Below are 22,042 nucleotides of genomic sequence, written 5' to 3' on the forward strand. Positions count from 1 at the left end.
GGCCGCTGAAGGGCGGTGAGGTGGCGAGAGGGAAGGGTGGATGCTACGGGGACGGGGTGGTGAAGGGGACGGCGGGGACGGGGACAGGGCAGTGAAGGGGACGTCAGGGACGGGGTGGTGAAGGAGATGGTGGTCCGGTGACCGGGCAGTGACGGGGACAGATTTTTTTCCCGTGTCATTCTCTATTCAGGATCATTCTGGGAGGGTGGTGGTGGGATGACCTCAAAAGTTCAGAGGAGGTGGGGAACAGAACTAAAGGTATAGGATGCCTCACATCCTCGCAGCAGTCCTAGCTGTAGACTGCTAATGCACCCAGCTAAACTCAACTGCAGCACTGCTGTCAATCACCATTAGTTGAATTGGTCTCATTTTGTTAGTTGCACACTTCCAGGGATCAGACAGAATGGAGTGGCTATACTGAAGGGTTTGTCTTTCTTCTTCATTACAGTGTTACAGGGCAAAGAACTGACACATCAATGTCGCCTTCAGAACAGAAAAAAAGTCACAGTTTTCTGTCTTTTACTGTACTTTGAACACTGCATTAATCAGGAAAGGATCTAGCCTAGAGTAGGACTTTAGGTCCATGGGACAAGTAGTGAGTATAAGTGATAGACAGACTTGAGAGAGAGAGGAGGAGTGGTGTCTAAGAGATGCTTAGCTTCACATCCATTTTATCTTTCAGATATACAGCTGTCTGAAGGAAACCCTGGAGAGCTGCTGGGACCCTGACCCGGAGGGACGACTGACTGCTGACTGTACAGAACAGCGCCTTCAGCAGCTCATGGAATATGGGACCTTGGAAAATGGTCAACATGTGGAATAACTCCTTGCCTTCTCCAACACTACCACCACCTCTATGTATTCAACTACATGCAAACATACTGTACATACATAGAGTTACCATATTTAAACAGGAAGAAACCCGGCCGCATGGCCCTGCCCTGTTCTGCTTCCTCCCCCAAAAGCCACATCTGTTTTTTTCTGACCTCTAAGCTCGAGGCTTTTCAAAACCTGGACAAACTTCCGGGTTTTGGAAAATCCGTCAAGAAACCCGGACAGTCCTCTAAAACGAGGACATGTATGGGTTTTCAAGGACATCTGGTAACCCTATAGATACACACACAGGACGTAATTTCTGGTGGAATGGCCTGGAACCCAATTCCACCATTATATTTCTTTTTTTTTTTTAAATTCTTTATTGATTTTCCAAATGTCAGTAGTGCAAGTCACAATCTATAACATATAATAAGTCAATAAAAGCACATTTAACTTACAAATATACATAACCAACCATTTTATCCCCCCTCACCCAATTCTTAATCAATAAAACACAGAAACTTAGATTTTCCCAATAACCTTACCCTATTCAGATTAATAATATCCTCCCATCCTCCTCCCATCCCCCCAGGTGTAAATACTCAAAGGTCAAAATTAGGACAGAAATATCACCCTCTCCCACCCTTCCCTGGATGTGTACGAAAATAAAAATTGACTCATAATCTAAGACCTACTATAGTGAAGTAACATAAAATGTCAACGGGCCCCAAACCAATTTAAATAAATTTCTGTGCCCCAAACTATCGGCATTCATTCTGGAGCACAGATTTGCCCATCAGAAAGGAAAATTTAGGCGATCGTAATTCTTCCAATTATGGGTTACCATCTGCATGGCTATCCCGGTCATGATTAGGAAAAGACGGCATTTATATCGATCCATAGGGGGCTTAACATGTAATAATGTTCCACATATTATCGCCTCGTACGTCAGTGGAATTGATGATTCCACTATGTTGTTAATCTTACCCCATATTGACCTCCAAAAATTAAGTATCAAAGGACAATAGAACAACAGATGATCCAGTGTCCCAATATCTAGATGACAGTGCCAGCATCTATTAGATTTAGAACAGTCTAACTTTTATAACCTAACCGGGGAGAAGGAGAGCTTAGAGCTGAGCAGGGAACAGCTACAATGCTTAAATAGCTCTGATTCTCATTAGAGAATGACACGGAGAAAAAATCTATCCCTGTCACTCCCCCTTCCCCGGCCCACCATCCCCTTCACTGCCCTATCACCGCCATTCCCTTCACCGCCCCGTCACCATCACCGCTATCCCCTTCACCGCCCAGTCCTCGCAGCATCCATACAAGCCTCAGTACTGCAATATTTAGCTTATTCCTTTCTTATAAATCAAATTTCTGGCTGCTGAACTGGAGAAAAAGATGTTCAGCTGGCAGGGCTTTGTTTATAAATTTTTATCAACACAACTAATATATTACTTTATCCTAAAACAAAAACAAAAAAAAATAAATAAATAGAATTTTTTTTCTACCTTTGTTGTCTGGTTTCTGCTTTCCGCATCTTCTCATTCAATTCCTTCCATCCACTGTCTGTCTTCTCTCTGCGCCTTCCATTTGCTCTGTTACTGTGCCTCTCCCTTCACACCCCCCCCAATTGGTCTGACACCCATTTTCTTCCCTCCGTTTCCCCATAGTCTGGCATCTCTGTCTTCTTCCCTTCCAGCATCTTCTCCCCACTCTCACTTCCCCATTCCCTTTAGCGTCTTCTCCCCACTTTGTCTCCCAATTTCCCTTCAGCGTCTTCTCCCCACTCTCTGTTCCCCATTTCCCTTCAGCATCTTCTCCCCACTCTGTCTCCCCCATTTCCCTTCAGCGTCTTCTCCCAACTCTCTCTTCCCCATTTCCCAGCGTCTTCTCCCCACTCTCTCTTCCCCATTTCCCAGCATCTTCTCCCCACTCTCTCTTCACCATTTCCCAGCGTCTTCTCCCCACTTCCTCCACTCCACCTTCCCCAGGTCCCTTCAGCGTCTGTTTTTCTCCACCCCACCTTTCTTACCTTTCTCCCTCCCTGCCCCTTACCTCCACAGCAGGCAATTTCTAAATATATTTCATACCAGCAGCCAGAGTGTTGAAATCACGTGTGGCTGCAGGAAAGGTCATCTCTGATGCAACTTCCGGTTGCATCAGAGATGACCTTTACGGCAGCCATATGTGATTTCAATGCTCTGGCTGCTGGTAAGAAGCACATTTAGAGAAATTCCCTGCCGCGAAGTTAAGGCAGGGAGGGAGATGTTCAGGCGGCGGCGATCGGGCTCAGGTGGCGGCAGCTATCGGGATGTACAGTGAGTAATCACTAGAAAAGGAAAACCGTACAGCACCATAAAGAACAGATTCAATTTGCAGTGAAGTGTGATGTCAACATCTGGAGTGTAAGAGGTGTTTATATAGCAGTGATTCGCTAGCTGAGTTCAAAAGCACATTGCTGCAGAAATATTACAGATGTTTCCATCCCGGTGGTGATCAGGCTCAGGCGGTGGCAGCGATCAGGATAGAGGGAGGGAGTGCGATCAGTGACCGCGCGTGTTTCCTCCCTTCACTGCGATGAATGGCCTTCTCCCCATACCCGCGGTGACCACTTCCTTTCTCTCCCCCATTTCGGCAGGTTACCCATGGCTAGCCGCGGGTAACAACCACCGTGTCATTCTCTAATTCTCATCTCCTGTGGCTTCTACTCCTGGCCCTGACTCCACAGTTCCTTCACCTCTGCTCCCCATTTCTTTCTACAAATTAAACCTTATATATGCACGTACACGTACCTGGGGTAATTCTATAATAGGGTGCCTAAGAAAAGAGGGTATGAAGGTGCTTATTTCAAGCCCATTCTATATAGAAAAGTAGGCATATTCGCTGCAGAATATTAGTGGAAGAGGCAGAAAGTGTGCCTACAATTAAGATGCAATTGATTACACTAACTTTATGGCTTGTATAAATGCTTGTACCTAAATGTGAGCCATAATAATGCACATAAAATTAGAGAATAGTTTAATTTATATGTGTATTTGCATATTATGCCCATGAGCATGGCCACTGGCAAAGTAAGCACCATTAAAACATAGCCCATATTTTTCCACTAGTCATTATTCTATGACAGGTGCTCTCAACCCAGTCCTCAGGACACACCTAGCCAGTTGGGTTTTCAGGACACGCTCCATGAATATGTATGAGATAGAGGTTCCCTTTTGGAGGCATCTTCCATATATATTGACAAGTTCTTATATCCTCTGGTGAAAGAAACATGAGAAAGATTTGCATACAGCATGCTAATTTCTCTCTTGCATATTCATTGTGGATATCTTAAGAACCAGACTGGCTGGGTGTGTCCCAATACCTGGGTTGAGAAACCCTGTTCTGTGAGATCATTTACACATACGAGGTCTGATAATTAAGTTCATATACTCATCTGTGTATTTCAAAGTTTTTGGCTTTCATCTAGTCCTCTAAGCCGCTTCTTTATTTTTTTTATTTTTTACGTTAACCTTACAATTAACAACTATCCATACCTCTTTCTTCATTGTAAACCTGTAGTCCTTCTCATGATTAGATAAAATGACAACTTTTAGGTGGGTCAAATGATATTATTAGAATTCAATGGAAAAGTAGGAATACTTTATAGTGTTGAGTTGATCCATTGAGAAATATATAGGGCTCCTTTTACGAAGCCGCGTTAGCGGTTTAACACGCGTAATAGCGCACGCTAATATGCCGTCCGCGCTAGCTGCTACCGCCTCCTCTTGAGCAGGCAGTAGTTTTTCGGCTAGCGCAAGGGTTAGCGCGCACTAAAAATATACATGCAATAAATCCGCTAACGCGGCTTCGTAAAAGGAGCCCATGGTGTTATATTACATTTATAGTATTCGAAGGTGCAATTATGGCTCAAAGTTAATGGCAAACGGGATTAAATTTCTCATCAGATTTTATTGAATCTGTCCTAGATATTCTGTCTTTTGTTCCATGGGAACAAAATACCATGGATAGTGTACTGTTGTGGGAAGAACTTTTGTTACTATCTAAAAGATATATCAGGGCAGAACTACATGGAGCGACATTAACTCAATATTGCAAAAAAAGAATATATCCCTAGAGGATTAAGAATTTTTAAAGAACCCCGTTTGTTTACTGATGATAAAGAATTTAATGAAAAATGGGTAGCAATATTGAACAAATGCTCCCTTGATCTCATGATGCTGATAGTTGATAAAACTAAACAAGTTATGAAAAATATGAGAGAAGAGATTGAAGGAAAACTTAAGCGATTAAAAGAAAATTCTTCAGAGGCTGAATTTAAAGTACAACAAGAAAATATGAAAAAACACTTTCCGATCAGATGTCCTAAAGGATAAGTTCAAAAAGTTTAAGAGAGATGAAGCGGATTATGTACGGCAACAAGTATATCCCTGGTTAAATAAAAAAACAAATGAGAAAAATGGAAAGAACAATAAGAAGGTGGTGCCATTCGATAAGACTTCGGAATCCTCAAATACTAGTTACAGTTCTGATGATGATTTTTTTTGGACAACAGACAATGATACCAACGACGAGGATGCTGGAGATGAGGAAACACCCGAGGACAGTTTCAGAACTTCAACCCACGACCTCAAACCCGTTCTCAGAGAATCCGGACAAATCAGTATCAGGAATCCACATAATAAACCTGTCTAAATATAAGCTTACTAAAGATGAAACACAAGTTTTATCAAAAGGGTTAACATCTGTACCAACCAGGAGACCTGATCATTTTCAGACACAAGTTGATATTGAAAAATGTATATATGAACTTTGAAAATAAAAATGTTTTTGGGTCAACATAATGAAACTGAGTCTGGAAGAGATACAGTAGTTCCATTGTATTTCCAAAATCTATATGGATCCCTCTGGGACCAATGGACCCTATCCTTGAAACTTTTTACAAACTAGTTTCTAAAAAAATTATAGAAAATAAAAGTAAGAGATATAAACCTATGTACAATCTAACTAAAGGAGAAAGTGATGCGATATATACTTTGAAACAAGATAAAAACCTAGTCATTCGGAGAGCAGACAAAGGTGGGGCAATAGGCCTTCAGGATAAGGAAGATTATCTGACTGAAGCCAGGCGCCAGCTTAGCAGTGTAGATCCAACATCAGATTTACAAATTCTGATTAATAAAATGACATATCAAGCAAAAGAGATTGGATACTTAAAGAAAAGAGAATTCAGGTTCCTGAATGTGTTACATCCTACTCTCCCAGTAATTTACTTATTGCCTAAGATTCATAAATCGATTGAAAAACCACCAGGGCGTCCCATTGTTTCAAATAGAGGTTCCTTTTTGGAGGCATCTTCCATATATATTGACAAGTTCTTATATCCTCTGGTGAAAGAAACAGCTTCATACACTAGAGATACTACAGAGTTTTTGAAAAAAAGTACAGTCATGCTCAGTAACAACAGATATGTTTATGGTAACGAAGGACGTATGTTTATTATATACAATCATATCACAACATGAGGCATTATTAACTATTAAAAGATCTTTGGAAATTAGACCTCGTCCTCATACTGTACCAACCGAGTTCATTGTGAAATTAGTAAAAACTGTGATAGAGGAGAGCTTTATTTCTGTTTGAGAATGAATTATTCTGCCAGACATCAGGTATAGCTATGGGGGATAACAATGGCCCCATCAGTTGCCAATCTTTTCATGGCAGAGTTTGAAACACAGTGGGTTTATTCATCTCAATACTACTCCCGGGTAGTTATGTGAACTAGATATATTCATGATATTTTCTTTATATGGAAAAATACAGAAGGAAAACTAGAACAATTTATTGGATATCTTAACAACTGTCATCCTAAAGTAAAATTTACTCTACCTATGACAAATAAGAAATATCATTCTTAAATGTTCTGGTTAGGAAACAAGATACGAACATAACTACAAAAGTATATAGAAAGATTACGTATAAAAACTCGATGCTACATTACTCTAGTTTCCATTCTATACCATTAAAAAATGGATTACCCTTTTCCCAATTTTTACGCCTAAGACGGATCTGTACATCTAATGATGAATATAAAATACAGGCTATAGAGTTGAAAGTTAAATATGAGAAAAGGGGATATCCAGCTAGCATTATAAAATCGGCTTACAAAAGAACTTTATTTAATGATAGGAATTGGCTTTTGAATTCAAATATTGATGTTACTGAACAAGATGAATGTGTTACCTGTGTGCTAACATATTCTCAAAATAGCTGGCATACAGCACAGACGTTAAGAAAATATTGGAATATGCTGAATATAGGGGGGTACATTTAAAGATAAACCACTCAGGATAGCGTAACGCAGAAATAAAAATCTAAAAGAGCTACTATGCCCATCAATGCTTCCAGAAGAAAATTTGTTGTCAAAAGAAGAAGCAGGCCACAGTAGCTGTGGGAGCTGTCAGATGTGCACCCAGATGGAATGTACTAACATCTTTGTGAACACGGGAGACAATAAGAATTATGATGTATTACAAAAAACAAACTAAGTCAGAAGGGGTGATTTATGTAATAAAGTGCCCATGTAATCTTGTTTATATTGGACAAACATCCCGTAGGTTGAACATTAGATTAACAGAACATAACAGACAGGTATTGGGAGCACCACTGATGAGATACTGTGTAGACAAGCACCATGAGTTTTAAATCTCTAAAAATACTGGTTTTGGAAAAAGTCTTGAAGGGTATGAGAGGTGGAGAATTCAGTAGGTTTCTGGCTCAAAAAGAACAAAAATGGATTTTTAAACTAAATACTATTATACCATACGGGTTGAATAGTAATATTGAGTGGCAACATTTTTATTGAAGCAAAAGTTGAAATTGTTATCAGATGATTTTCCCGATTGTGATTGGTTTGACATCATTGCTTGATATTTAAAAAGAAAAAAAGACGCTGCCACTAGCTATGAGAAGGACTACAGGTTTACAATGAAGAAAGAGATATGGATAGTTGTTAATTTTAAGGTTAATGTAAAAAAAAAAAAAAAAAAAGAAAGCTGTGGCAAGATAGTGTTTGAACTAGATATCTATATCCTTTCAGGAATATTACCATTCAAAGAATGGTAATTTCAGTGGTCTAATTTCTGACCGCAAAATGCAGGCCGCGATGGGACAAACAGAAGCGGCTTAGAGGACTAGGCGTGCTATATGTGCAACTCAAAGATTAGAAGTTGAAAACTTTGAAATACACAGATGGGTACCGTTAATATATACAGAGAATATAGTACTGTGCTTAATAGTATGAAGAGTGCTTCTCATAGAAAATAATATTATTTTGCTCACCAATTTTAAAGCAAAGAAAATATCATAGGTGGTAAAGTTCTGTGAAACTCATATGTGAATTAAGAAGGAAGAAAACAGAAGTGATAATAAGGTTTAGCTGCATATGAATATGGACATGTGCTAAATCTTTAACAAAGGTGCAACATTTATTACTATGAAGAAAAATATGAGGAAATGAATTGCAGTGCTATAAAACCTATGTATGAATGAATGAAGACCTGAACAAGGATAAAAAGAAGTATGAACTAAAATATTAAATTACTAGTGTTTAAGCTCGTTACATTAACGGGTACTAGAATATATGTCTGTCTGTCATTCTTTCTTTCTATCTCTCTCCCTGCCCCTGTGTCTTTCTTCCTTTTTTTCTGCCTCTCTCCCTCCCGCTGTCTGTTTGTCTTTCTTTCTGGCCCCCTTTGTCTGCCTGTCTCTCTCCCTGCCCCTGTCTCTTTCTGTCTCTCTCCCTCCTGCTGTCTATCTTTCTTTCTCTCTCTCTCCCTCCCGCTGTCTGTCTTTCTCTTTCCCTGGCCCACTTTGTCTGACTTTCTTTCTGTCCGTCTCTCTCTCTCTGGCCTCCTTTGTCTGTCTGTCTTTCTTTCTGTCTATCTCTCTGCCTGGCCCCCTGTCTGTCTGTCTTTCTCCCTGCCTGCTGTCTTTTGTTCTCGTGCGCTGCCTACCTGCCTTTCTGTCTCTCTCTGTGACCCCCATGCCTGCTTGCCTTTCTTTGTCTTTCTCCGTGGCCCCCTTCTGTCTCCCTCCCAAAGCAAACCAAGATTGCTCCCTGCCCCCAGCACACCCCTCTTCCCCAAATCAAAGCAAGTTCTCTCCCTGGCCCATGTGCAGCAGCAGCATTTCCCTCCCACTGTTTCCTTTGCAGCAGCATTCCCTCTCCCTCCATTTCACTGTGCAGCAGCAGCATTTCCCTTCCCCCACCCCACTTCCCTGTGCAGCAGCATTCCCTCCCCTCCATTTCCCTGTGCAGCAGTAGCAGCAGCAGCAGCAGCAGCATTTCCCTCCCCCACCCCACTTCCCTGTGCAGCAGCAGCATTCCTTCCCCTCCATTTCCCTGTGCATCAGCAGCAGCATTTCCCTCCCCCATCCCATTTCTCTGTGCAGAAGCATTTCCCCCCCCACTTCAATGTGCAGCAGCATTCCCTCCCCTCCATTCCCTGTGCATCAGCAGCAGCATTTCCCTCCCCCCACCCCATTTCCCTGTGCTGCAGCAGCATTTCCCTCCCACCCTTCCCTGTGCAGCAGCAGCATTTCCCTCCCCCCTTCCCTGTGCAGCAGCAGTCCCTCCCCCTCTATTTCCCTGTGCAGCAGCAGCAGCATTGCCTCTCTATTTCCCTGTGCATCAGCAGCAGCATTTCCCTCCCCCATCCCATTTCCCTGTGCAGCAGCAGCATTTCCCTCCCCCTACTTCCCTGTGTAGCAACATTCCCTCCCCCTCCATTTCCCTGTGCAGCAGTAGCATTTCCCTCCCCCCCCCCCACTTCCCTGTGCTGCAGCAGCATTTTCCTCCCACCCTTCCCTGTGCAGCAGCAGCATTTCCCTCCCCCCCCACTTTCCTGTGCAGCAGCAGCAGTCCCTCCCCCTCCATTTTCCTGTGCAGCAGCAGCATTTCCCTCCCTCCACCCCTGTGCAGCAGCATTTCTGGCTGGCTCCCTTACCCTTGCAGAAGTTATTTTTGAGTTTAAAGCTGCCGCGGCGGCTCCTCTCACGATCCACACCTGCGTAGGAAGCCTTCCCTCTGACGTGATGTCAGAGAGGCTTCTGACGCAGGTGTAGCTCGTGAGAGGAGCCGTGGCGGCGGCTTTGAACTTAAAAATAACTTCGGCAAGGGTAAGGGAGCCGGCCAGACTGCGGGCCGCAAAACAGTTCCTGGGGAACTGCGAGTTTGACACCGCTGTTAGACGGAGTGAGATGGAGTGAAGGTGGGAGGGGGAGTCGCTGGCGTGTTCCCTGCCTCCATGTTCGAAAATGAAATTCGGTACGGACCCAGAGACCACGGTGGCAGGGAACACGCAGTCTTAAGTGCGCATGCGCGCTTAGGGTTTTATTATAGAGGATTAATTTTATAAATAAGAATTTAGATAAAAAATAAATAAAATAATAAATAAAGGGGTAGATGGTGGATAAAAGCCAATGATTGATGTTCAAACTTCAGAGTGCACAAAAACATTCTTTGTTTATAGATGCTCTAAGTCTGAGGCAATTTTCCACCTAGTATTAATGATTAGATAAAATTACAATTTTTAGGTGGGTCAAATGATATTAGGATTCAATGGAAAACTAGGAATACTTTATAGTGTTGAGTGATTGCTCCATTGAGAAATATATAGGGCTCCTTTTACAAAGGTGCGCTAGTGGCTTTAGCGCATGCTAAAATGCCGCACATGCTAGCTGCTACCACCTCCTTTTAAGCAGGCAGTAATTTTTCAGCTAGTGCACACTATAGCGCGCTAATCTTGTGCATGCGCTAAAAACGCTAGCACACCTTTATAAAAGGAGCCCATAGTGTTGTATAGTGCTGCAACATAAGAATAGCCTTACTGGGTCAGACCAATGGTCCATCAAGCCCAGTAGCCTGTTCTCACGGTGGACAATCCAGGTCACTAGTACCTGGCCAAAACTCAAGGAGTAGCAATATTCAATACTACCAATTCAAGGCAAGCAGTGGCTTCCCCCCCTGTTTTTGTCAATAACAAACTATGGACTATTCCTCCAGGAGCTTGTCCAAACCTTTCTTAAAACCAGCTACGCTATCCACTCTAACCACAACCTCTGGCAAATTTATGAACTTAATTGCCAGAACTCGTATGTAAATGACTAGAATATTGCCATTTATGCATATTTCTGATACACAAATCTAGGTGGCTCCTTATAGAAATATCCCCAATATGCACACACATCCATACAAATGCAAATACCCACACACATTTAGACCTACACACCCCCTCTACAGTTCACTGCCTTATTTCCTCCCTCCCTATTACCACTGTGTGGTACCAGTAATCCAGAGGAATGTGCTATGCATTTGTAACTAAATAGAGCTGCAAAGAAAAAAAAAATCTTCTGGTGATATTTACTGCTGGTTATAGTAAAATCATATAGAACGAATGTGGTGATTAGTTGTGGTTTGTACAGGTGGGACATGTTTTTTTAGAAGCCTAAGATATACTCCAACATTTTTGGATCAGTGCAATATGCCCTGGATGGTATCTAGTTTAGAGGTAGACACATTCCATCCACTCAGCCTCTGCAGTGCATGGGAAAGGAAAGGAAGAAAGGAACCCTCCTACAGTTGCTTGCTTGATCTTCTGAGGTAGACTTTTTCCTCCCCTCTAACTCTGGAGACCTTTATAAAATTGTCTCTCAGGGGTCCCTCATTTTGAACTCCTCTCACTGGGTGGAACTACCACTACTACTATTAATTATTTCTATAGCGCTACCAGATGTACGTAGTGCTATACAGAGTCACAAAGAAGACAGTCCCTGCTCAAAGGAGCTTACAATCTAAACAGATAAGACAAAACCAAAATGTCATGGATACAGTTAAAGGGAACGGTTAATCTGCTGGCTGGGTTGGAGGGCAGAGGGGAGTAGGGTTATGGATGGAAGGTGGGTTTCATTCTGCTTTTAAACAAGGGAAGGGGCTTGGCGGACAAACTCAGGTAATTTATTCCAGGCATAGGGGGCAGCTAGATGAAAGGAACAAAATCTAGAATTGACAGTGGAGGAGAAGGGTACAGTTAAGTTATCAACACACGGCGGTATTTTATTTTTTCTGTTTCAGCTCCTCAAACTTGGAACTCCCTTCCTATTTATTTAAGAGAAGAAAATAACTTAGATAAATTTAAAAGTAAACTTAAGAGATTTCTTTTTAAAGATGCCTATGAAGCTTAGAAGTCCGTACCTACCGCTATAAACTCTTACAAGGTTACTGTCTTATTCCCCTCCTATTGTTTTCTACCATAATTGTTCCTCTTTCTATCATCAATATTGTATTTCCTTACCCATTCATTCCAACACTGGAAAAATGGGCCGAAAAGTGGCAAATGAGCTTCAACATAGGGAAATGCAAGGTCATGCATATAGGGAAAAAGAACCCGATGTTCACTTACAAAATGGGGGGGTTCACCACTAGGGGTAAGCAACCTTGAAAGAGACCTGGGAGTGATGGTGAACACAACATTAAAGGCGTCGGCGCAGTGCACCTCAGCCTCAAGGAAAGCAAACAAAATGTTGGGTATCATTAAAAAGGGTATCACGACCAGGACGAAGGAAGTTATCCTGCCACTGTATCGTGCAATGGTGCGACCGCACCTGGAGTACTGTGTTCAGTACTGGTCGCCGCACCTCAAGAAGGACATGGCAGTACTTGAAAAAGTCCAGAGAAGAGCAACTAAACTAATAAACTCAGGGGAGGGAAGTTTCGTGGAGACGTCAGGAAGTACTTCTTCACGGAACGAGTGATAGAGCATTGGAACAAGCTTCCAATACAGGTGATCGAGGCCCGCAGTATCCCAGACTTCAAGAACAAATGGGATACCTATGTGGGATCACTGCGGGAATCATACCAATAAATAGGGTCGCTAGGATATAGAGGGGCCAGTAGACTTAAAAGGGGTCAATGGTATGGGCAGACTTGATGGGCTGTAGCCCTTATCTGCCGTCATCTTTCTATGTTTCTATGTTTCTAAAGGGCATGGAGGACCTCTCATATACCTACAGACTGAAAAAGTTGGGGCTCTTCTCCCTGGAAAAGCGGAGACTTAGAGGAGACATGATAGAAACCTTCAAGATCACGAAGGGTATAGAAAAAATAGACAGGGACAGACTTTTCAAATTAAGGGGAACCACACATACAAGGGGGCACTCAGAGAAATTGAAAGGGGAGAGGTTTAGATCAAACGCCAGGAAGTTCTTCTTCACACAGAGGGTGGTGGATACATGGAATGCGCTGCCGGAGGATGTAGTGAGCAGGAGCACGCTACAGGGCTTCAAAGAAGCCTTGGATAGGTACTTGGAGGACAAAGGGATAGAAGGGTACAGATAAGAATAGAGGTAGAGGTAAGTTATAAAATTAGTCAGGGACCACTGTTTCAGGCAATAGGCCTGATGGGCCGCCGCGGGTGCGGACCGCTGAGCAAGATGGACCTATGGTCTGCCTCAGCGGAGGCAACTCTTATGTTCTGTTTCTTTTGTTATTGTTTATATTGTTAGTTACTAATCTTTTATGTTTGCTTAGTGTCTACTTGTTTTTAATAACCCCAGTTTTAATCTGTAATTTGAAAGATTTGTTCATCGCTTAGAAATTTGAGTAAGCGATTAATCAAATACACAATAAACTTGAAACTTGAAACTAAGAGCAGCTTATCTGAGGAACGGAGTTCTCTGGGAGGTATATAAGGAAAGAGAAGAGAGGAGATTGAGGGGCAGCAGAATGAACACACTTGTAGGTCAGCAATAGGAGCTTGAACTGTATGTGAAGGCAGATAGGGAGCCAGTGAAGTGATCTAAGGAGAGGGGTGACATGAATATAGCGAGGGTGGTCGAAAATGAGTTGTGCAGCAGAGTTTTGCACAGATTGTAGGGGGGAGAGGCGGTACTGCGGGAAGCCAGTTATAAGTAGATTGCAGTAATCTAAATGTGAAGTTACAAGGGTTTGGACAAGGGTCCAGGTAGTGTGCTCAGAGAAGAAAGGGCGAATTTTTGAAATGCTGTATAGAAGCAGCAGGCCTTAGCAGTTTGTTGGATGTGCATAGAAAATGAGAGGTCAAAATCAAAGACGACTCCGAGGTTATGAGCAGAGAAGATTGGAATGATGACAGTATTATTTACAGAGATGGAGAACAAAGGGTAGAGGAGCAGAAGGTTTAGGAGGGACACATTCAAATTCTTCTAGAACAGGGATTATCAGCCCAATCCTCAGGACGCACTTAACCAGTCAGGATCTACAGGATTATCCACAAATGAATATGTGTTGGATAAATTTCTGTACAATGCAGGTAATGCATGCAAATTTCTCTCATTAATCTGGAACATCCTCCTGGGCAGCCTTCGACAAACACTCACATACTTCCAATTCAGGAAAGCGCTGAAAATACACCTTTTCTCCTCACTGCTCTGACCCATTCCCATGCAGTCACCTGCATGATATCTTCCATGCAATTTCCTGCATGTCTATGTCTCTATAGCAATTCTAATATTGTGTAAGTTGCAATGTTTCCGGGCTGACATTTGCGGGATATAAGAGTTGGAATGGTATGGTATAAATATTCATTTTGAGTATCCTGAAAACCTGACTGGCTAGGTGTGTTCTGAGGTTTTGAGAGCCCCTGATCTAGAACCACACCAGAAGCACACTTCTGTGTTCAATAAGTCTCCAGCATTCTTGGCTCTGCCTAGGCATTAACCCTACCCTAGCCTAACTCAGCACATGACTAGGTCCAAAATGTTGAAAAGGGACCCTCTCAGCGGTACTAATTCAATGAGTCGCAATCCAGATTTTTGTCCTTTTAAGTCGACTCCTGGCAAAAATAAATTGGGGGGGGGGGGGGTGAGAGAGGGGAGGAGGCAGAGTTACCACTCCCTGCAGAAATCTGTATATTGTCCTCCATTCAGCAGGATGAGTCAGAAAACAGCACCTCTTACTGCTTTCTTCACTGCCAATTCTTTGCAATCAGAACCACACCTCATCCTGTTTGTGGGAATTTAATAATAAGAGGGGGAGAGTCCATCAAAGGGTTAATCATGCATTGACTGACATCATCTTCAGGTACAATCTTGAAAATCTTCAACATGGCTCTGGAAGCCTTTCGTCAATATTCACCTCTTTGATGCTCTTGGTTCCAGAGACTGGCGTTGCTTTTCTCAGGGGGGGGGGCATCCTACTGTTAGATTTACTTATTTTGCTTAGAGATGAAGTCCAGGGTGCACAGAGGATGGAGGAGAATAAAGGAATGGATAAAAGAAAGATGCTGAAGGGTAGGAAAAGCCAGTGGAAAGGAAGAGAAAAATCAGTAGCCCAGTGGAAAGGACAGTGAAGTGACATGAAGAGCTATGGGCAAGCAGTGAGAGAGAGAGAGTTGCGGCATAGGAAAGGGTAAGAGCAGGTAAAAGAGGTAAACAATAGAGACATGAAAGAGGACTGAGTAGAAGAATAAGACAAATTGCAGACACTGGAAGATGCTGAGAGATAAGAAAGACATAGGTAGTATTCATAATGAAGGGAAGATATATGAAGAAGAGAAAAATGTAGAGATGATAAGATAAATAAAGGTAAAATAAAAGGGAGAACCAAGACAAGGAATCAGAAGAGAGTATGGTGAGGAAATAAAACTAAGATACAATAGGAAAAAGAGATTAGTTTCTTACCTTGATAATATCTTTTCCAGTAGATAGGAATGCTGAACCTTAGGGTATTCTGTCCATTTTTGCAAGCATACTGCAGAAAGATATCAACCACAGCTTTTGAAACCTTCTCCTTCTCCCAGGACACTACTACCCCCTTCACTTCATTCGAAAGTATGCAAGAGCTCCAGAATAAAAGTCAGGAGAAAGAGGGACACGGGGAACTCCCTAAAACCAAGGTTCTGATCTGCTCATATAACAGTCAATAATGAGACTGTAATGTATAAATGAACAAACATTACCATTGAACAGTAAAACACATCAAATAAAAGCAATCTTAGCTATGGAGAGGACCCATGAAGCATAAGGCAGAAATAGGCACATCAGAAATTATCAGGCATTCCTATCTACTGGAAAAGATATTATCAAGGTAAGAACCTAATCTCTTTTTCCAGTACAATAGGAATGGTATTGCAATAGGAAAGCTATTTTACCTTATGTTAGGCTATGTCCATAAGGAAAATGATGTAATTTAAACCACCATAGGCTATGTCTTTTCGGAAAATGCTGCAATTTTAAACACCCTATGTTCACTAAGGGCTTCTTTTATGAAGGTGCGCTAGGGCCTTAACGTGCTAAATTGCTGCGCGTACTAGCTGCTACGCTTTAGCGCATGCTAATCTTGTGCGTGTGATAAAACCGCTAGTGCACCTTCGTAAAAGCCCTATGTGTATATTTCCAAATCTATATGTTATCACTATACTGTAATAGCTGAGATTTATACCTCTATGTACATCAAGTTTGTTTTTCCCACCAAAGTTTGTCCTGCTTATACTGTGAATGTACTCTTGTAACCCGTTCTGGGCTCCTTTAGGAGGACAGGCTAAATAAATATATTAATATTGAACCTTAGGAACACATCTAAGCAGTCCCCGAAGTCTTGGATGGGAGAGATAAGCCTGCTTTCAGTACTGAGGATCCAAAAGCAGAATCCTTGTGCGCTGCCACATCCACCCTATAGAATTTAGTGAAAGTGTGTAGGGAAGACTATGTCACAGATCTACAGATCTCCTTTGGAGGTATCACCCTTGATACCGCCCAAGAGGAGGCTATTCCTCTGGATGAATGTGCTTTCAACGACATTTGCGGTTGTTTGCCACAGACAGTGTAGGTGGAAGAGATCGTAGTCCAAATCCACCAGGAAATGGTGGCCTTTGGAGGATGGTCTGCCTCAGGTTGACTCTTTGATGAGGACAAAGAGATGGTCTGATAGACAAAATTCATTAGTCACTTCCAGGTAATGCAAGAGAACTCTGCAGACATCCAGCAGTTTTAAAGCCTTGTCTTTGTTCTTAGAACCCATAGGCTGAAAGGCTGGTAGCCTGACTTCCTGGCTGATGTGAAATGCTGAAACAACCTTTGGCAAAAAGGAAGGTACTGCACACAAGGTCACTTCCATTTCCGTGATCCTCAGAAATGGTTCCCTGCACGACAAAGCTTGCAATTCTGAGACTCTTCTAGGAACACAGTTTTGATCATAATATTCATGAGAGAAGCTTCCTCCACAGGCTCATATGAGTCCTCTCAAAGACCCTCTAACACTATGTTGAGATTCCAAGAAGGGATCTTATATTGACGACCTGAGCCTCAGGGCTCCTCTGAGAATCTAATAATGTCTGGGTGAGCAAGCAGGGTTACTCGCTTCTCTTGGCCTCTAAAGCAAGCCAAGTCTGCCATCTGCACCTTAAGTGTTGCCACTGTTAATCCCTTGTCCAGGCCCTCTTGAAGGAAGGCCAATACTGATGCTACTGAGGCTTTGTTGGGCTCCAGATTTTCCTTATTGCACCAGCACTGAAAAGTTTCCCATGCTTTGACATATGCCGAAAGAGTGGATGATTTTTTGGCCTTCAGTAGGATGGTAATGACCACTTCTGAATATCCTTTCTTGGCTAGCACCGCGCGCTCAAGAGCAAAGTGACCCAGATGTAGAGTTACCATATAGCTCCAGAAAAAAGAGAATGGATTGAGACATCTCAGTTTTACTTCCATTGCTTTCAATGGAAGTAAAACCCAGATGTCTTTATCTGTCCTTCTCACTTCCATGGCTTTCAGTGGAAGTAAAACCTGGATATCTTAATCTGTCCTCTTTTTTCTGGAGCTATATCGTAATTCTACTCAGATCTTCTAGAGCAGGGGTAGGCAATTCCGGTCCTCGAGAGCCAAAGGCAGGTCAGGTTTTTAGGATATCTACAATGAATATGTATGAGAAGGATTTGCATGCACTGTCTCCTTAAGATGCATATTATTATTTTTATTGTGGATATCCTGAAAACCTGACCTGCCTTTGGCTCTCGAGGACCGGAATTTCCTACCCCTGTTCTAGAGCAATCGTTCCCTGTGTGAGCAAGTCTGGATACAACTGGAATACAGAGACATTCGTCCACTTGTAATAATAATAATAAAGCTTTATTTATATCTCATCATACCTTTTCAGTTCTAGATGGTATACAGTAGCGGAAAAGTACAAAGTGGATAACGAACTTTTTCGGTTCTAGAGAGTGTACAGAAGTTGATAGTTACAAAGAGGGGACAGTTGTCAATACAGATTAGGGGGGTAGGGGGAAGAGAGGAGGAGGAGGAAGTAGAGGAGGAAAGGGGGAAGGAAGCGGGAAGAGAGGGACAGAGGACTTTTAGAAAGGGTCAGGGGCTTGGAGGATCAGATGAACTTGTCAAATATGTGGGTTTTCAGTGCTCCTCTGAGAGCTTGGTAAGTGGGGGAGTTCAAGAGGAGATTGCTAAGGGTGTTGTTCCAGATTCCTGCTTGGAAGGAGAATGTTCTGTCAAGGAATCTCTTGTAGTGGCATCTCTTGGGAGCTGGGAATGAGAATATACCAAGGATGCCTGCGTCAATCCAGGGCCACAAGGATCACCCTCCCTGGGTGAGATGCTATGTGATGGACCACCTGGCATCTCACATATAGCTTAGTAGAACTTAATAGTAATGGACTTCAGCCATGGTTGCACCTACGCCCCCAACGTCCTACAATGTCTTGGAATGCCACAGGGCCAACGAACACTCTCCCGAGTCCAATGTCTGCCTGCTGAGGTAGTCTGCTTGCATATTGTCCACTCCAGCTATGTGTGCTGCTTGATGGCCAGCAGGTGCTTTTCTACCCAAGCGAACAGTAGTTTCACCTCTAGTTGGAGCAATGTGCTTCTGGTGCCTCCCTGTCGGTTGACATAGGCCATTGCTGTAACATTGTCTGAGGTTTTGCAGAGCCAGATGGACCACTCTCAGTTTTAGCCTGTTTATTGACCACTTTTGATGGGATGGTATCCATTTCCCTTGAACTGGGTGACCACAGCAGTGTGCCTCCCAGCCAAACAGGCAGCCTGTTCCAGGCATATGGCGCGATATGAAAGAAGGGATGGAGTCTGGAGGCTGGTGGTGGAGGAGAAGGGTACAGATAAGAGGGACTTACCCAATGAGCAGAGTTCACTATGGGGAGCATAGGGGGAGATAACTGAGGAGAGATTTTGAGGGACTACAGAGTGGTTGCACTTGTAAGCCAGTAAGAGGAGTTTGAACTGTATTTTGAAACAGGTAAGGTTATGCATTTAGTCACCTGTGCCACCAGGGAGTCTACCTTTGGCATAGCAAACATTTGCAGTAACTCTAGGATACAGCCTAGTCATGGCTTTCGCCCTTTTGAGGGAGCCTTCTGGGACATCCCAGGGCTCTTTATCAAGGAATTTCATGTCTGGGTGCCAAGGAAAGGATGTAGACCCTGCTCAAAAGAGGACACTGAGATGACTAGGGCTGAGGTGGATCAATCTTGAGTTCATGAAGAGACTCAGTAATAATGTCTGGCAGGGCCAAAGACTTGAACAGCCACTGTATGGAGGGATCCTCTCCCAGGTCTGTGGCTGGGTCTCCATCCTGATCCTCAACATAAGAGGTTGAATTTCCCATCAGGGAGGCCTCGCTTTAAGACAGTAAGGGGATCAAAACTGAACGTTCATCCCCTGAATATCTGTCCAACTGAAAATCAGAGTCACAGAGACTCATAGAAGCACTCTGAGGATTCTTAGGGGCGTGTGCCAAAGGTCGCTCTTCAGGAGATTTAAATTGCATATTTTGGCCATATGTATGTGTCTGCCAGAGCAGATTAATAAACTCTGAGGTAAAGGCCTTAGGAGGCAACTTTCCTTCCCATTTAAAAGAGAGGAGGCACCTCTTTTTTGGCTGCAGAGCCTCTGTGCCAGTTCACCATGCCACATTGCTGTTCCGGAGCTCCTAGGGAAATTTTCACTCCCCTAAGAGGCTCAAAAGCTGTATGCCATGCCCCAGAGACCACATGAGAGCTAATCCTGAAGTTTCCACCTCCCCAGTCGCTTGACATGGCACGTAGTTCAAGGGTGCTCTTCAGCCACCCATCCTTTGCAAACAAGATATGATATAGGGGTATTAGAGTCACAGGATTCCAACCCTGGCACTTTGGAAGCAAAATGAGGTGTTTTGGAGAAGTTTGAGAACTTAAAAAAAAATTTGGGCAAAATCTACTGGGGAATTTTATTGCCCAAACACAGTTTAAAATCATATCAGGACTGATCAAAAGTTCAAAAATCAGGATTTTAGGGAAGGGGGACTAAGGCCCTAGCTGTAGAAATAGTTAAAAAAAGCTTTTGAATAAGAACCCTCCCCTCCCCCAATTTCCTACAGGCTGTCACAGCCTTACTCACAGACCATGTGCTAGGGAAATGGTGTTGCTGCTGCCTGCTTCAGCTCCTCTCAGGTGTAGCTATTCTAGGAGAGGGCCTTTGCTTCCAGTTACTGCTAGAATCTTCAGGCTACCAGTAGGACCTCCACGGATCATACTCAACCCCGCAAGACCGCTCATGAAAAGGGAGGAAGGGGAGTTTAGATGAAAATGCAGCCAGCATTGTAAGCATCCCGAAGGAACACTATTAACGCCTAAATAGCCTGCATTTCAGCCCCTGACCAAGGGAGCAGACCCTGGGCTCAACTAATCTTCAGCAGGCTGGCTGAAACAGGTCCCCGAAGGATACACCTGCCAGCTGTAGATTTAAAATCTGCTCCTCTCTATGCAGGCAGAGTAGACTCTTATCAAAAGAGATCTCTGATTTCACGAAAAACACTGCCACTAGAGCAAAAAACTGCAAAACTATAGCAAAATAAACTCTTTTATACTCGCCTGCAGAAAGAGAAAACTGAAGGGGGCTGCAGACTCCTAGGGTAGGAGAAGGTTTCAAAAGCTGATTGACATCTTTCTGCAGAATGCTTGCGAGAATAGATAGAGTACCCTAAGATTTAGAACACCATACCTATTGCATTGGAAAAACTGTTTATTTTTTATTTGTCTGGAATATCTCTCCTTATCAGCTTGGGTGTTATTTTATGAGGTTATGGGGATCTTCTCTACCTCGCTCACTTGGGGGTAAGCATGAAGGCTTCACTCATCATTGAATACCATTTCTGCCACTGGTATCTCCCTCACACTTTCCTCAGAGAAAACTAAAGCAAATAATTATTTTAGTCTCTCAGCTATTGTCCAAACTTGGTAGATAAAGAGAAAAGTGACTGCCGGGGTTGGGGGAAGCAAGGGGGTTGTGAGAACCAGGATGGGAGTTGGAAAGGGATTTAGTTCATGCCTAAACTGAGGTTTCCTGTGACTATTAGTTGTGCTCTGCACTGATACTATAGTAAACTCTAAAATAGTCCTTTTAAATGCTAGTCTATGGAACTGTACCAGAGACTTTAAGGATCAGATTCTATAAACAGCGCCTAAGCACGCTTACATCGTAAGTGTCGATGCGGTTGTCAATCAAATGCTAGGCGTCCTTTATAGAATCCCACCTAGTGATGCCTAGGCCTGCTTAAGCATCGCTAGACATCCTAGAGCAGTGATCTCAAACTCGTGGCCCGCCAGGTACTGTTTTGAGGCCCTCAGTATGTTTATCATAATCACAAAAGTAAAATAAAACAGTTTCTTGATCATATGTCTCTTTAGCTATAAATTACATTATTATTATTATTATTACTATTATTATTAAGACTTAGCTAAAAGGAAAGATTTATAAACTATAAAGAGTTTTACCTCATGCAAAATTGTCATTTCTTTAATAAGACATTAACTATTTTTTTCAGAGGCCCTTCAAGATCCTACAAATCCAAAATGTGGCCCTGCAAAGGGTTTGAGTTTGAGACCACTGCCCTAGAGGTAGGTGTCGGTATATTAGGCCAGGTTTTACTTGGCCTAACTTTCCGGCACCTATCTCAGACACCTAACAATGCCTAAGTCAACCATGTCTATTCTCCGCCCCTAACTATGCCTACTTTTCAGATAGGTGTCACTAGGTGTCCTAAGAGTTCCATGCAGAACTCTTAATTGGTGATTTAATTTTGTTTTATTAGCTGAAAACTGGTGCGTTCAATTACCACTTCAATTAAGCCAATAATAATAATAATTTAAAAAAAAGTTGTGCGCAGATTCCAAATTTA

General features: G+C 42.8%; 1 protein-coding gene across 2 annotated transcripts in view; it reads left to right on the forward strand.

Annotated features, from left to right (window-relative positions):
- Window positions 1-1,441, forward strand: part of AMHR2 (anti-Mullerian hormone receptor type 2) — a 139,678-nt gene extending 138,237 nt beyond the window's left edge. For both annotated transcript variants that reach the window (XM_033939718.1, XM_033939717.1), the window contains exon 11: window positions 683-1,441. In XM_033939718.1, the coding sequence (XP_033795609.1) occupies window positions 683-823 (141 nt within the window). In that variant the 3' untranslated portion in view covers window positions 824-1,441. The remainder of the gene's footprint in view (window positions 1-682) is intronic.
- The last annotated feature ends 20,601 nt before the right edge of the window (window positions 1,442-22,042 follow it).

The sequence above is a fragment of the Geotrypetes seraphini genome, chromosome 3, assembly GCF_902459505.1.
Source record: "Geotrypetes seraphini chromosome 3, aGeoSer1.1, whole genome shotgun sequence".
Classification (NCBI taxonomy): domain Eukaryota; kingdom Metazoa; phylum Chordata; class Amphibia; order Gymnophiona; family Dermophiidae; genus Geotrypetes; species Geotrypetes seraphini.